Source organism: Botryllus schlosseri, chromosome 10 (genome assembly GCF_051294905.1).
Source record: "Botryllus schlosseri isolate E-star chromosome 10, Bs_hap1, whole genome shotgun sequence".
Lineage (NCBI taxonomy): Eukaryota > Metazoa > Chordata > Ascidiacea > Stolidobranchia > Styelidae > Botryllus > Botryllus schlosseri.
The window spans coordinates 16,176,822-16,194,115 of NC_137245.1; the positions used below are offsets into that span (position 1 = coordinate 16,176,822).

At 40.4% G+C, this 17,294-nt stretch overlaps 2 protein-coding genes across 2 annotated transcripts in view; both read right to left on the reverse strand.

Moving 5' to 3' along the window:
• LOC145448734 (uncharacterized) overlaps positions 1-17,294 on the reverse strand; it is an 83,293-nt gene that overhangs the window by 52,412 nt on the left and 13,587 nt on the right. The gene's annotated exons all lie outside the window — the stretch shown is intronic.
• Positions 4,930-17,260, reverse strand: LOC145447951 (uncharacterized). The gene is made up of 6 exons (XM_080326230.1): positions 17,039-17,260; positions 16,829-16,959; positions 8,353-8,426; positions 6,800-6,865; positions 6,651-6,731; positions 4,930-5,287 (listed from the first exon to the last, which is right to left on the reverse strand). The coding sequence occupies exons 1-6, from the start codon at positions 17,159-17,161 to the stop codon at positions 5,151-5,153; spliced, it is 612 nt and encodes a 203-aa protein (XP_080182356.1). The 5' UTR covers positions 17,162-17,260; the 3' UTR covers positions 4,930-5,150.

Consider the following 17,294-nt stretch of genomic DNA (forward strand, 5'->3'; position numbering starts at 1 on the left):
ATCGGCTACGACCAGTTTTTATATTCTGACTTCAAATTCAATGAGCCCGAACATATTTTGTGACTTCGACACCATTGAGGGAAAAATTAATGGTTTTATTGTCGACCATCATTCGTCAAAGCCGCTGCACTAGGAGTAATTCAAGCGTCGCTTTGATTTCACCGGCGTATATTATTTTGTTCAGACGAACGTATTGAACATGACTATGTCAAAGCGGGATTCGGAAAAATCGCTCCCAACACTTTTTACCGATTTCCAGTAGAGGGGGAAGACGGGATTGTCTTTGTCACGGCGAAAGCTGGTCATGCCACATTTGCTACGAATGTACAAGTGGCAAATGGTGGTGGTATCATCGTTGGCAAAATAGGCGGGATCATCAACGTCCAACATCCCGACGAATGGGTTGACAGCAAGGATATGAGTCATTACAGTTTTGTTGCCCTATAGAAGCCTCAATGCTATACATGGGCAATGTGTATACGATTTCATCAAGTAACCTGACCGCTTTGCATGTACGTGTATAATCAATAAAACATATTGCTACTGACACAGGAAAGAACATGTGGAGTCAACATATGTAAGGTCCGAGTCGATAATGTAGCTCAGATTATGAGTTTTACTTGGATAATTCACATAAAATAGTCGAAAGTCGATAAGGGTGTTGTGCAAGAGAACAAGTTTTGATATGACTGTAGTAAATATTTGAGAAGGCTGTGCTTGACGTAGGCTATATGACAAGAGCACCCTAGACACTAATTACCACACGTCATTTGAATTCAGACTTTCAATGTCTATATCCACGCAGTTAGAAATCGTGTGGAATTTTGGATATGCATATAGTCAGTGGTTCTCAATCTTTTTTGCTTCGCTGACCCCTTTTGGCCGTCACCGACAAGATAGCGTAATGGTTAAGCGTCCGGCTTCTTGATCGGTAGGTCGTGGGTTCGATTGCCGGCCGGGTCAGATCGAAGACCTGATTAGTAACACTGGTATCCATGGCTTCCCTGCTTGGCGCTCATGCATTACTGGGATAGCATGGAGGGGTGGTCCATGACTTAGAAAGCCGTAAAAAGGCTATGTCTGCACTTCATTGTCCAGCAGCATTTGCACACAATGCACTCATGGTATGCATATGCGCAGATCGTGTGTATGTGTATCATGAGTCGGTGTATATGCCGCAAAAACATCAAGGTCAAAACTAAACTACTTCCTTTCCGTCCTTTCCGCCACGGACCCTCGCGGACCCCATCAAGTTTTAGTTCAAATTTAGCTCAATTATGGCGCAACCGTCATCTGCCTTGAACAAATATGAACTTTTTGTGATCAACAGCAACAAAATTACTTTTCTTGAAAATAACATCATACTATTTATGTAGAAATTGTAGAAATTGGGTCGAGTTTTATTATTTCAATGCTAATTTCACAGCTCTACTACTTGAAGTAGGCTACGTGGCCGTGTCTTGAAAATCCTCGTCTTCGATTTGATATGAAAGATGTTGCCGAAAATCAATTTCCACTAAGATAGATGGAGGCTAATGCAATATTAACGCGCAACGCTACCGACGATACTTTTGGTGTTGTCGCAGCATCTATGGCCCCAAGAAGAAGAAACACATTATTAATGAGCATATCACGTCCAGCGTAGTCATTTTGATATAGCATCTCATCTTGAAGTTATTCTGCAATAGTGGTTATGTATATCACAGAACAAAATAGATTATGGGCGAGGTTCTAATCTTTTTTATTGGGAAAAATTAGCGGGAATATCTCAGACATTTCAAACAACTGTTACCTAATTTTAGGGTTGAATTAAAAACGAAAATCAATTAAAAAAAACATGTTTAAAACAAGGCCCTTGTTTAAAACATGTTTTTTATTGTTTTGTTTTGTTGATGTGTTTGTAAAGCCATGCCGTCACGAATATTCAACTTGACGTCATAGTGGATTGACATTGACAATTGAAAATACACTGTAAACGAAAATGGTGTTTTCGCAATTCACACCCTAGCGTAGAGTGTGTTTTGAGTAATCACGCCTATTGGGTACTAAATTTGCATTTACACCTAAGTGAGTTGGTGGGAATAAGCCGAATACACCCCTATACACACTTACCATAAAATACACGCCACAAGCATTGACATTTGGGGTGAATTGTTAAAGATTACACCTTCTGTCAGACAAATATGAAGTTTGGGATTCAATTCGCGCTAACCGCTTCCCCAAAACTTGACTGTTGAAGTTTTAAGTCTGTATCGGTCAGAAGCCTGGTTAAACATGCAGGGGTGCGGCAAGTCTGTATTCTTGTTAAAAATTCAGTCGAATCACTGTACTGATCACTGTACGGGCACTTGAGAACTTCTCTACTGTGTCTAACTGTAGGTCGCGTAGGACATATTCTCTTCGGGGTTGAATTATCCACCCAAATGCGTGTTTTCGCCCACTTTATTGTTGGGCGTATATTCAAGGCTTCTTGGGTAGGCTTAGGCAATGTTGCATTGTTCAGTTTTTATGGATTTAACCCGGTTCGATCAAGTAAATTCGCCTACGCATATAGCTTCAGTGACAAATAAGCATTCGTTGTATTAGTTCGTGTGCTACATCGACATGAATGAATAATAGCTGTAAGGCCGCAATATCATATTGTAATTCACAGTTACACTAGAGATACATCGGTCACACTATAGTAGCCAGGGTGAAATTTCAGCCAAAGCACGAGTACCGCAATGTATGGCAAAAATACGACACATTATGAAGTTGCCACGATATTGGTTATAATTTCTTTCATGCCACGTCAAATGTACAATTGTACGTATATGTACAAAATATATCGGGCCTATTCCGCACGGCATTAGTGTATAACCACAGTATAATGCAAGTTAAGAGTATTCAGAGTATGGAATACTAGAAGGAGTTAAATTTCAGCCACAAACTTACGTGAGCAATACGCAATATGGGCGTAGCAAGAATTCAAATTAGAATGGGACACGAGGTTACGTCACGGAACGACGGAACAATCCTTGAATTGGGCGAAGGAGGGACCAAGTTGGGGCAAAGTTTCCTGGTTATTTTCACATCTATATTGTTGTGTTATTCACTATTTGGTAGCTTTATGAATTGCACACTAAGCCTAACCGACATACAGCTTTCGGATTGTATCAATGGTTCGATCTATGAAGATAAATCTAGTACTGCAAGACTTTTTTAAGCTTATTATGATGTAATCTGCAGCTTCACAGCTATCAAATCCATATTTCCAATAAATGAATTATAGCAGGAGTCACCAACACGCGGCCCGCAAGGTCATATTTTGCGGCCCGCCACCTGATTTGAAATTTCGGAAGAACGATTACTAAAGCATTTTAAAATGCAGACTCCCTAATTAATAAGAGGTTGAAATTGTTCTTGCTACGCGCGGTTCAATGCGAGTTGATTATAGATTTTAATACATCAGCGTCCTTTGTAATCTGAGCCTCACAGTGAAAATACGAACAGCAGAGGAAAATGTTGCGCCCCATAAAGAAATATCAATTTGCAATCGTGTTCTAGTCAAAGGGGACTATTAAGAATTGGCCAACCCAAAGATGCAGTACAGCATTAATAACTTCCCTAAATTTCTTAAGAAACTTCCTGCATTAACTCTTCCGGTAAATTTTGATGACGTGGGCTAAGAGAGGATAAATATTTGATAGTAATATTTGGAACTATACTAATATTAATGACGAAATTCACTCGGTAATATGAAAAATATTTCGCGCTTCGCGCGACTAGGATATGGCGTCCAGTGGTTCTTCATAGCATTTCGGTGCGCATAGTAAGCCAATGTGTGGAAACCGATTAGTCTGGAGTTCTACGGAAATGGACATGGACACTGGGCAGTTTAATGTGGTATCTGGCCTCCAGTCAGCCCGTTACGACTATGCACTGAAATGCTGCCGTAGCTAACATGCGAGAGGTTTTAAATGTATTATGTTTAACATTGTCTCTAATGATGACGGCAAATTATCATTATTATTTTTTTATTAATTAACCGTCACTTTCTCGTTACCTACTATCAACACATTCACTGTGCAGCATTTATTAAGAATGTGATTCACTGCTTTCAATTTAGAAATAAAATTATTACACTGGAGAATACAGCTAAAACTTTGACTCGGCCCGCAAACGTATGTTCTGCTTCTCATTTGGCCCACGGTGAAAAATAATTGGCCATCCTGGTTCAGGCTTGCTCGATCTTTTTCATTACCTGCTTGGAATTCGTGCTTCATCGGATCTCTTTTTTGCAACGAGACTGTGAGCGCAGCGACGTAGCGGAGGGGCCTTCATTATCCATGGCGGTGGAACTAGTATTATATAGTATTTGGGGAGCCGAATACTATACAAAAGGTCAGCATCCGGGCACTTCGATCGTGATGTTGGCCGAAGGTGTTGACCTTTTTATCTAGTCACCCTTATCGGAACCAAGGGATGAGCACGTGAGCAGTGACATGATGTTGGTTGATGACCTTCTTTCTATTTCTTTTTTAGTAGTCTTCTTGCCAAATCTTGCAGTCAGTGTAGCCTACTCGTTGTTTTTTTATTGTTCATGGTATTTCAGTGGGGTCTAGACTAGAGTCAACATCGGTCGGACGCGAACCAGCAACCCATTTATGTTGTAATGGTGCAACATACCACTATATGCCACTCACCCTCGAAGTGCTTGAGTGCCGTGAACTATCTTTCCCTTTGAGATGGTGCCGCAAGGTCACCACTGATTTTTAATTTCACATCATTCCTAAGACCGCACAATTCGACAAAGCCTAATTGAGATGCCTGTTGCTATAGTCGCCCACAAAACAGACATGAGTTCAGACAGATAACATAGAACCTTTGGTTCACCTGTAAATGCGTTATGTAATGCGTTTTGACGTTTGTAATAAATACGAATACTCCAACAATGAAAACTGCTTCACTAGAGAAGAAAGCCAATTAAACCAAGATATAACCAAACGAGAACAGCTGGATAATACTGGGTTCCCAATGCTGTGTTAATACAAATGACGTGAAAGGAGATGATGTGCACAATATGAACATAAGCGGAGAAGTATTGGATCGCGTCAGTTAAACCACGATCGCTCAACAGCGACGCTGATCGTAAAAGAATATTTGACACATCACATTCCGTACACATCCCCACAACGACTGAGTCGAAGAGGTGCCGATAAGCCGTGCTCCAGGAGACCGTTGTATATGGATAGTAGGAGCTCGGCGGAAACAAACTTTTCTCTGGTGTATGCATTAATCAGCCAGCCTGAAAGAAGTGAAAGAACAGTCGAACACGGACGTAATAGCGTGATATTATATCAGAAATGGCTATAGATGATTGTTTATACAAATACGCTACATAAAGCTGGTGAATGGCCAGATAACTCTTCCATTCACAGACTTGAGTTAGGCCTTCATTAGAATTATGAAATTACGATTCCAGAGAATTTTTGGTTCACATACAGGTATTAAATATTCGAGAAGACGCCAAAATTTATCGCTTTTCTATTTCATGAGAACCACAGGGGAATCGGGACTGGTATTGTATACTGTATATTAGGCCCGAAGCAAGCTGGTCCTGACCGTAATGAAATATGCCTTAACTTGGAGTCTGAGCCCAGACCAACGCGGCCCTAACGAGAGCCGAACTCAAAAAGCCCGACGCAACGTCAGTCTATAATGTGAAAAGCCGAGTAGTAAGTAGGATTGAAGGCTTCTTCAGAATCTATTACTACCTGCGTAATCCCGGGTCATGAAGCGGTACCGATGTCTCATTCGAGTCACAAATTGGAAGGTAATAAATTGTAGGGTATATGTCAACTGCACTATATCGTCGACGTGGCGTTGTCACTTCACTCCAAGGGTAAATATAGTGCGCCTACAATCTAGGTCGGTAAGGTTGTTAGTACGACTCCACTCCCGCAAGGGCAAAGTACTGCTTGTAAATTTAGCGTCCGCGGCTTCCCTCTCCAGGAAAGCGCGCGCGCTGAGGAAACTGATGGTGCTGAATCGATAAACAATAATTGCGCTTCTTCCGCGTGACCATCGTGGAAGGCTCTCGACGGTCTCAATAAAAATAAACTACACCCTTCCCACAGCAGACCCATACCGCCCACGTACGCATAGGCCTATTACCTATCTAGGGGATACACCATCTGTCCTCTTTTAAGAGGATTTGCGCTATTTTTTCAAATTATGTAAAATGTCATTCGGGGACGCCCAAATGTTTTATTTTTCTCGCAATACATCTCACTTTTTGCTTTGAGTGTAAGTCGACTATACAGGAGGGAGCAAATCAGAAAAGGTAAATTTTCCATTAGTAGACGTGAAAATCGGGATTTTTTGTAACTAGGTCAAAGGTGTACTAAAAATAGTCCACCTACCATCTGAATCCGATATTTAGGTACCGACTCGGAAATTAAATATAGCAAGTATATGTTTTTTATTGTAACTTTAAAAAAGTGTCCTTCTTTTTCGGCTCTCAATTTTTTTTAACCCCACTATACTAACTAGTTTTGAAAGCGCCAAATCGAATTCCTAATTCTCGAATGCTCCATAATACTCGTTACTTCGTTATGTACATCTGGAATTTCGAAACATGGATGCATAAAAACCTCGAACAAACTTACCGGTGGAGAGGCATTGAATGTAAGCCTTGTAGTATGAAGGGGATCCAAGCAAAGCGAATATTTTCGATTTCACCTCAGCATCTGTAAAGTGAATTGCGTAATTGAGATGGGTTGCGCTCTAATGCCATTCAACGCTAACCACGACGTACATTCCGATTTTGATTCCGGATCGACCCTTCCAGCTTGATCCTTGTACATGGCATCGAGTCCGTCCCCTTTTCATAACAAAAGTGAAACATGGTTTATGATAAATTATCATGGATTGAAGAGGTGCTAAAAATTCCCACAGACTAAGCTTCTATATATCTGAAGCACTCGCGCAATGAGACACAGTGACACACTGGCTGGCACGGACATGGTACCGGGCCGATACTATATGCTATGCAGTTACGAAAAACAATATTTGTGTTAGCAGTAGCCATGCCTGAATAGTGAGGTGGATTTCAGTGACGAAGTTCTCGTACGTTTTGGGAGTACCGAATAAGGTTTTTCTTATACTTGTCCAGTTCATTATTTAGTGTTTACAATATTTAAGTAGGCCTACCTATGTTATTAGACACCTGTCAAGCAGTCTTTTAGGCTTTCTAGACTTTGTGTTTTGTAAAGTAGAAAGTGGTATTAGGACAACTTTACATCTCTTTTATGGGAGAAATTTTTGTAACATGGTGACTGAACAAATTTTGAAAAATCACACCCCTATTCGTAAGTTCATCAGTCATTTTGTTTCACTTGCGAATGTGCAACCTACATTTGCGAAAGTAGGCCTACCCACTTCCGACCAACTTCTAACGTAAATTCGATTGTGACGAGATAGCGCAGCGGTATAATCCGCGGCTACAACACCAATGGGTGCAGGTTCGAGTCCGATCGAGGTCGACTTCTCAATCCCGATACTTCGGTGTTGGGGGCTTACCTACGCACCTGATCCGCGTCAGCCGTGTCATACAAAAGCCTAGAGGCGGGCCGTGCTATAAGTCGGCAGTTACAGAAAATATCAAGAATATCGGTCTGGTGTAAATGACCATAGTAGTCGACACACACCATGAATACCCAAAACAAACAAACGACTCTTCGAGCAAATCCACATTTGAAACTACTTATTTGAGTACGTTTTAGAGTACATTCATTTTCTACATCTATTTGAAGTGGTTTAAAACGGTCTTGGAAATCACCATTTCTTCTAGGAATCGCTTCAAAATTTACGGTTTAAGCTAATCCATTAACCCCATCCGCGAATACGTTAAACGAATCACAATACAATCCACCCGGCCCTACTGAAGGAGCATGTATATCTAGAAGTCTAATTCAAATATCTTTCCAAGAAACAAGCAGAGTGAGCTGTCGATCACGAAATTATACATGGATGACACAATGTCTGTCTACCTGTGATGTAATTTCAATTTCTTTAGCGCAATAAGCTCCGGTAATCTTGCAGTTTCCAAAGATGGAAACGGTACAAGCGAACACGGAGCGTTTAAAATTTCATAACGGACATTTCGGATGAGATTTGCATTTATTATGACGAGGTGATGTTAGATCAGTGAGTGAACTGACTCTCTGACAGATATAAAAATGTTAAATCGTCACATATACAATTCGGAACTTGCGTTGTAGATATAATGCTCCTAACGTCTAATTTATTTGAGCTCAAACCCGGGCGGACTCGTAAGCCTGTCCTAACTCTTAGTATTGAAATTCATACCTTCTATGAATTCGATCCGATTATGTCCATCCTCAGTGTTCCGCCATTTCATTTCAAAAGTTGTGTTCCGCCCACTAAATGAAAGGTCTCAGTCACGAAAGCTTCAAAATTGCAGATAAACGATATATATGAAGGCTATACCAACTGCTCGAACGGTAAGTTGTGGGCTGAAGTTCTGACCGGTTCAGATCAGAGACGTAGTGATAAAAGTGGTATACATAGACCATATAGGCTAATTGCTAAGCACTCCGAGATAAAGTGGAGAGGAAAATGGTATTGTTGACTCGACAGCAGTGATTCCCAAACTATGTGCCGCCACATAGATTCTCATGTTCGCCGTGAATTTTGGAAAAGAACAGCATGATATTGAAGATAAGGCGTGCAAGACAGGGATATCCCATTAAGAAACGGTCTGACTTTTTCAATAGCTTATCAATAAGCACGCAAAACCATGACCATGGATCCAATCATGCCATTGCCGACGAGCCGAGAAATCGTGCCCCAGACCTTCATTTCAACAATCGGCCCGCTTTTTGAAACGCTGTTTTCACAAACAAATTTATAAGTTTTGTATGTCTCACTCCAAATTCTATTTCAAGATAGGTGCAATTAAAATTCTATTGTCAATAGGTATGTGAACATATTTCTTTTTCGTTTTGATTGGAATTTACAGCTGTTACCGAGAGACACTGAAAACGACGAAATGCGGGTATATTTGTCAACAATTAAACCTCATTTCAGTCAAATATATTTTCGCATAAACTAGCATTCCATAGCCATCGCATTAGCACGTGAATAGATTTTCAAGCCACTTTATTGTAAGTGTGCGGTATGGAAGGCGTATGTCGTCTGATAAACCTGCTAGAGGTGTAACCTGAGTTCCACGTCAGTTGTGGCTAGGTAGTGTAGGGCTCTGGCCACTTCTCTCTCATATCTGTATATCACGTGACTTATATCTTTCTTCTCGCTACCACGTGACTTACCATTTATCAGCTCGTGCATTTCAATTACAAACCAGACTCATCTGCGATATCCTACTGTACATTCCATGCATATTCGACCAATATATCTATCTGAGGCAATCCTGTCGTTGCATTCACGTTGAAGTTGTCAGATCAAGGACTTAACGCAGGAACGTGCGTCTTACTACCCACGAGCTAAGTATATCCACCCAGCCACACATTACGTGGGACTCAGGTTACAACTCTAGCAGGTATCAGACGACACACCCTTCTGCATGGTGCAAACTCGTGAGATGATTTCAGCTTCAACGAAGGACGAATCGCCTCCTACACAATTGGACTTACAACTGCTATGGAGCCATCCAGGACTCTTCCAGACCTACACGGTAAATCCGTTTACTTGACTTCGAATTTCGGGAATGCATTTTGCAGTGAGATTGATTTATCTCACTTGGCTTTATCGGCTAGCAGCAAATTTCCTCGTTATTGCTCGATTCGTGCTTTCTATATAATTATATTCGCTGTTTGTGTTCCTATATTCAGCGCCCTAACATTCAGAGAACCAGATTTGAGTGATACTCTGACACTGACAAAACGTTTTTCATCGGTTTCGTTTTTATATTACGGCCTTAAAAACTATTATTTGAATCTTAGCGTCTGGCTTTCTAACGAAATTATCACATCCATTCTGCGTCGGGAATTACACTGTCGGCCGCCTGATAAAATCGCTTCTCTCTCCCGTGAAATCGAGTAAATATTACCGATTCACTATTCACTATTCTCAAATACAACTTCAGTTTCGCACGAATAGCCTACCTGACTCGTGTAACAAACCATTTGCTTACAGTTGTTTAATTGTTCAACAACTCCATTTCGATTGTTATTATAAATTTTGCGGTTTTTCCTACCTTCATATTACCGTCGTAATCTACCAATCTATTTTTGTTCGTTTTTTTTAAATCCACGGCATCTCCGTGGAACATAACTACCAATTCCATGATTTTAATTTCGGAATATTTCTTTAAACCTAATTCATACATAATTTTTTTTCACGGTTCTAACTTCCACCTACTCATTCGCGTTGTGACTTCATGTGTAATTCAGGCGACAATGACTTTTGCGCGTATTTAAGCGCCACCTTTTTTACTATCGTTACTATACCGTCAATGTGAATTCGTTACAAATAGTGACGCAGCTTTTCGCCCGACTATAGCATAGCATTCCACCGGGAGTCTATATGATAATTCCGTGGCAAACTCGGCTCTTTTAACCGAGATTTTAGATTTCGGCTTTTAACCATTGAAATATACCAGTATCACTGGGAATGGGGATTTTATAACTAACTTAACTCTGCATAACGCAACTTCATCTTATCTCACTACACGTATTTGCATAACCTCGCTTTTGCTACAATTACCCATAATCGTAATTCGATTTTAATCACATATTAACGTTACTTATTACTCAGCGCTTTGCTGGAATTTATAAATACGGAAGTTATTTCCCTATTTTCTTCAAACATTGACTTCCTTACTTTCTTTATACTATGTCTTTGACATATTCGCTTACTTCTAATTACCTATACTTAAAGAATGCCACTTTAGCACGGTGACAAATTGTCATTTTTCTCCGTAATTTACGTCGTTATATACTTACCCGCGATAATGTCATCTGAACATACTCAGATTTTGCAACCTATGATTACATGCGATTAGCTATACATGTCTTTTACCTACAATGTCATTTGGACGCAATATTATCTAAACATCCCGTGATATTTTTTGGACACGGACATTTTCCCGTTTTATATATGCTACTCCTACCTAGGAAATCGGGAATGGTTTCGGCTTGTGTTGGGATCCAAGCAGGGCTGTGGAGTCGGAGTCGGAGTCGGTGGAGTCGGAGTCGGAGTCGGGGTGATTTTCACTTGATGGAGTCGGACTCGGAGTCGGAGTCGTGAAAACTATAACAACTGGAGTCGGAGTCGGAGTCGGAGTCGGTGGGAAAATACTGACTGGAGTCGGAGTCGGAGTTTGTGAGAATGACAATGACTTCGACTCCGACTCCAACTTCTCTATCATGAAAACATTTGCTTTCAAAGAATTTTCAATAGAGTTTTTATGTACCACCAATCATTGTTATTATTAACCATACAGATCAGGTGCGGCCAGCCTGAGGCACGCAGGCCAAATTTGGCACACGAGAAGGTTAGGTGTGGCCTGCGAGGTAATTCTCGAAATTATTTATGACATCAGGTACAATTGCAAGGCCAACCAAAATTTGATTAGCATGACCGCGAAATTTGATGATGACTAAAACAACAGTTCTGACGCATTGACGTATCCAGGGGTCAGCCACATTTATCCCAGATCTTCTTATATGACCATGAAGTAGAATATTTCATAGCAGATTTATTTGACTTGAAATTTTTCCCGGTACTTCGCATGATTCATTGTCACTAGATTTCTTGCATTCAGTATTTGAGCCCCTTCTGAAAATTATAAATACATATTATTTACAGAATTGAGTCTAACTATGTTCGCAATTAGGAGATACGGCTTCGCTTGTGCACTCGCCGCGAGATCGTCGACAAAACATTTGCACAAAATGATGAGGCATGTTCACTGATACCGTCGATTTTGCTATGTCTAAACGTCGAATAATCCTGTCCTTGCCAAATGAGCCCAGTGGTATACAATGTATGTTAGCGACATATTTATTGATATAGCTATAGCCTAATTCAGTCGTTATCTTGCAAAAAAATTTCGCGCTTGGCGCGACCAGGGCCTGATTGCGCACTGCACAGTTGCATGACATATTATTATCAATTTTAGAGCGTATTAATATAAGTCTTGTTTGCAATGTTGCCTAATGCGGTTCGCTCCTATCGACGACTAAAAAAAGGTTATCAACATTCCACTTGCCCGCGCAATGGTTCGTAAATCTCAGGTGTCCCTTTCGCCGAAAAAGTTGCCCACCCCTGATATAGATAAAATTAGACATTATTTGCAAATTACAACTAAGTTGCAGAGGGGAAGAAAATCGCAAGATGCGTTTTCGCGATGCAGTCAAAATTGATGCAATTTTTGGAATTATACCATGACACTGTAACAGAGAAAATGCATCGGCTGGTTTTGTAAAATTGTAAAAATTATGTAAACATGACCAAACGATGCTTCCCACTTGACAAAATTAAAAATATTTGTAGTGTAGCTGAGCTGTTTGGGTCGAACAAATGATTAAGAAAGACTGCAAGTCCCAATCCTTGAATACTTGATTAATTACATGTAGACTAGACAATAGACATAGGCTATGGTCTTTGACTACTTAACGAAATTCCATTTATGACCAATGTCTAACATTAGTAGTAAGAGTGTTTGTGCTTGTAATCAGGATAGTGTGCAATTAAAAAATTAGTAAGTTCAAATTCTTTATTAGTTGCTGAGTCATACACAAGAGATACACTTGGATTTTTTATCTACATTTTTATTATACAGGATTGGATATCTGCCATATTTGAATGATTCATACATTTCAGGATATTAGAGAGTCCATGTTATAAAAACTTGAACAAGGAAGGATATTTAGCAAATCTTTATTTCATGTTAATTGCATAGTGGATAATTCGAGCTGTGCCACAATGAAACAATTTAGCATGCCACAGTTGATCATATGTTTGCATATGTTTAATAGTTGTATGATAGTCTTTCAGCCGACAATGTGGCATATAATTTTCGAAGTAAATTGGTAATAATGCTGGAGTCGGAGTCGGGAGTCGGAGTCGGTACGTTTAAAGACCCAGGAGTCGGAGTCGGAGTCGGAGTCGGTACATTTACAGACTCAGGAGTCGGAGTCGGTGTATTGAAAATGTGTGGAGTCGGAGTCGGAGCCGGAGTCGGTGGTAAAATTTACCGACTCCACAGCCCTGGATCCAAGGTACTTATTTCGACCCGGGGATATCCGAGCCTGTTATAAAAGCGTCCGCCACGGGATTGCATACGCTGGCCCTGGACATCCGCCTTGATCAAGCGGTTGGACAGAGTCATTGTTTTAATAGGCTTAACATATTTCGGAAATGAAAAAAGAGGACACTTTTTCAGAAATTTCAGACAAGCAAAACTGGAGAAGAATTCTCAAAAACAGGTAAATTTCACCCGCTTCATGATCGGTTGACCAAAAAAAAAAAAAAAAAAAAAAAAAAAAAGTTCATCACTTCCGCTCAGAGCTCAAAAACACGTTTTTCACTCCACATTGCCAGGTGGATGACTAAAAAAAAAAAAAAAGGTCTTCTTTTCGCTCAGTGCTGAAATCACCACTTTTCCCTCCGAAATACCCGCCGGAGCTTCACTTCTGCGCTAATTTGCGGCATATCACTCGCAATTTCCTCTAAATCTGACCTAAATTTTCAAAAAAGAGGACAAAATCTCAAAAAAGAGGACAGAAGGGCGTCCTCCGAGGACACTTTCAAAAAAGTCAAAAAAGAGGACAAATCCTCTTAAAAGAGGACGTATGGTAAGCCTAGTTTTAATTAAACTTGTGTGTCTTCAGCGCTCAGAATCGCGATATTTACGAAATCTGATACTGACGTTCACAGCACAATCTTTGGCATTTCTTTGATTAACTAGGATGACCGTACTAACAAGGCGTTACAGTCAATGTATATGATATATATACTTTTAATGTGAAGCACGAGTCTTACTTTCGCACTGGTGCATTTCCTGTCGCCGACGTGTTTAACGGCCCACGTCAATTTATTTCCGGAAACCTTTTTATATATCTGGATAGCATATGGCGCGCAGATTCAGCGATATGTCTGGATTTGTGGTATACCATGCGGTGTACATCGCTAGGGACCTTTTTTAAACATGACTGCGGTTCGCAGCTCTAAACTCGTACAATGCCATTAGGCTACCTAACATCACACACATTTGTCATGACTTCGGCTATTGCTATTACATTCTATTTACAATTTTTACACCCTACTTTCACGACTTACTTCGTTATATAATTAAATGACGAATTCCCCGCGTTACGCTACAATTGCATTCACCTTGACATGTTAATATTTCATTACTATACTTTTGAGCTGTCAACACACCCGGATAACCCGTCGTAATTTCTATTCACTTCGAGATTCCGTAAATTTTTATTGATTTCTACTTGAAAGCTCAAATTACTCACAAGGCTTATATAACCGCCTTACGTCGCTCCGTCACGTATGGAATCGATTCACTACTTAGTACTTACGCTTACATTATAGCGTACTCTCGGCTCATTTATAATATTTCATTCCTATCGGTGCAGATTTTCACCACTTCATATCTGGTCCACTGACATACGATGTGTTTATTGTATTTCACTTTCTTTCAATTTGTCATCGCCATTATTGCAATGATATTATGCTAATTACCACCTCGTGAAATAGCATTTTGCTGCCGATATTGCTTTTGCATCCCAGATTCGTTATCGTCTGCCAACGGGTCTCGCGAACTGCCGAAATGCTCACTACTACACAACATTCCTCCGCTCTCCGATTCCGCCGCCTATGTCAACATTTCGGGACATACAAGTTCAACATGGCTTTGGTAACACCACGTATTATACGCATTTTAAAGTCGACTTCAACAGTCGTGAAGAATATTCGCACAACAGGCGATTAACGACGTTAACGCAACGCAACGCAACGCGTTTTAACCTTGGCAGAGTGAACTAATTGGATCTAAATACAATCCTTAATGAGCAATGAGCATTGACTGTTAATTATTCCGGACAGGTTCGCGGCCCACGGTGCACGGTTTAACTGTATATAAATAATTATTCGGTCTTCCGAAAGATTGATGGACAGTTCACTTTTCAAACGCGGCGAATTTCGTAATCCTTAGACACGATTATGATTCATGTACTTTGATCTATCTCTCCCATGCGGACTTAGCATTTTATTATTCATTCGTGTACCCATTAGCGAATGCGTCAATACGACTATTCTTGCCGAGAATATATTCTGCTCACATAATTTCGGACCCTGGTCTTTGTGACTATTTCATTGGTCGTTAATCTTAATGGTTCAGGAAATTTCCCACAAATCTCGCCATTTTACGCGGTTCGACTACCAGACCGCTATTTCAATAATTTTCTCTATTCAACTCCATTGACTCATAAAAGCAGTCTCTGGTCGCTAGAAAACCCAGATATCAGTTTCCTACTTTCGTTACTTCCTATCTTCTAATACCACGTGTTTCGATTAATTTGAAAAGTATTTTTGACTTTAATATGCTCCCAAACCATACACTGGATCCCGCTTATAAGATTTTGCCTTTACAAATAACACACACTCATTTTAGAGCTACCACCAATTCGTTCTAGCGTATGACGCATTCGCAAGACCCAATGTCAATTCCTTTGTGTACATATTCTTTTTCTTTCGTTTATTGTTCTTTTAATGAAATAAAAAACTTGCCTCAGATAACCAATTCGCCATTTTGACTATATTTAATCTAACCCTTAACGTGTTATCGATACACTATCTCATATATGGTTTCATTGCTATCATGTGGTATAAATATTGCAACATCAGGCTACACTATTGCATTTTAAAATGATGTTATCGCCTTTCTACCAATACTTTATTCACTGCATACTTAGGCCTTACCACCTCCAACCACGCGCTATGTGTTTATGTTCCAATTACTATGTTTCGGAATAGTACTGCTATTTAATTCATGTAGTAAATGTCATTTTGTATTGTCGCTAATCATGCCTCCTTGGAAGGGGTGCTGTAGGGCTCTGGCCACTTCTCTCTCATATCTGTATATCACGTGACTTACCATTTATCAGCTCGTGCATTTCAATTACAAACCAGACTCATCTGCGATATCCTACTGTGTATTCCATGCATATTCGACCAATATATCTATCTGAGGCAATCCTGTCGTTGCATTCACGTTGAAGTTGTCAGATCAAGGACTTAACGCAGGAACGTGCGTCTTACTACCCACGAGCTAAGTATATCCACCCAGCCACACATTACGTGGGACTCAGGTTACAACTCTAGCAGGTATCAGACGACACACCCTTCTGCAGTAGGAATACTTAGCTCGCAGTGGTAGACATATGCTCCCTGCGTTAGTCCTTGATCTAACGTGGATGCAACGACAGTATGGCCTCAGATAGATATATTGGTCGACTATGTATGGAATGTAGAGAAGGATATTGCAAATGAGTCTAGCGTATAATTCAAATAAATGGTAAGTCGCAAAAACGAGCATTGCATAGCCATCGCATTAGCACGTGAGTGTGCGGCGAGGGTTTTATAATTTTTCTAGTGTGCCATAAGCAAAAAAAGCTTGGGAACCACTGCTCTACAGCCTTGAGACTCCATCGCATCTCCATTGTCAAAGTAACGCGAAGGCGCAGACGACGAATTATGAAACTTCCTCTTTTCCGTAGATTAATATTAATCGATTTGTTTTCATTGCGAGTTGCTTCAAGATAATTACATGGTGGAGGCGGCTCACCCGTCAAAATACATATGGAACAAAGTTTGAGTTCTTGTGGAGTTCCACGTCCTGTCTTTTCTGATGATACAAGGATGATCTGAGGATAATTTGTCCGTGGTTGTCACTGTTAGGTACCAAGTGCCGTTATACTGTTAAACATTGTGAAGCGTTCGCAACGTAATCACTCATGAGATTTCCATGTTCCATACTGAACAATGTAATACTTACCTCGTCCGAGTCGATATTAGCAGCGCTTATTGGCAAAGTAGCTGCAACATCACATCCGGGGTGCACTGACAACGCCAAATCAACGGTTAAACTCACGATTAGAAGACGAATCATTGCGATCATTTCGATGTAATCCTGATTGATGTGCGATTTGCGATCAACGACTGCAGATTGTCGTTTTTAGTTGTTGCTGAAAATGATTAAACGCGCGTTTTAATGAGCACTTCGCCTTCTTCGCATAAGCACCCAAACAGAA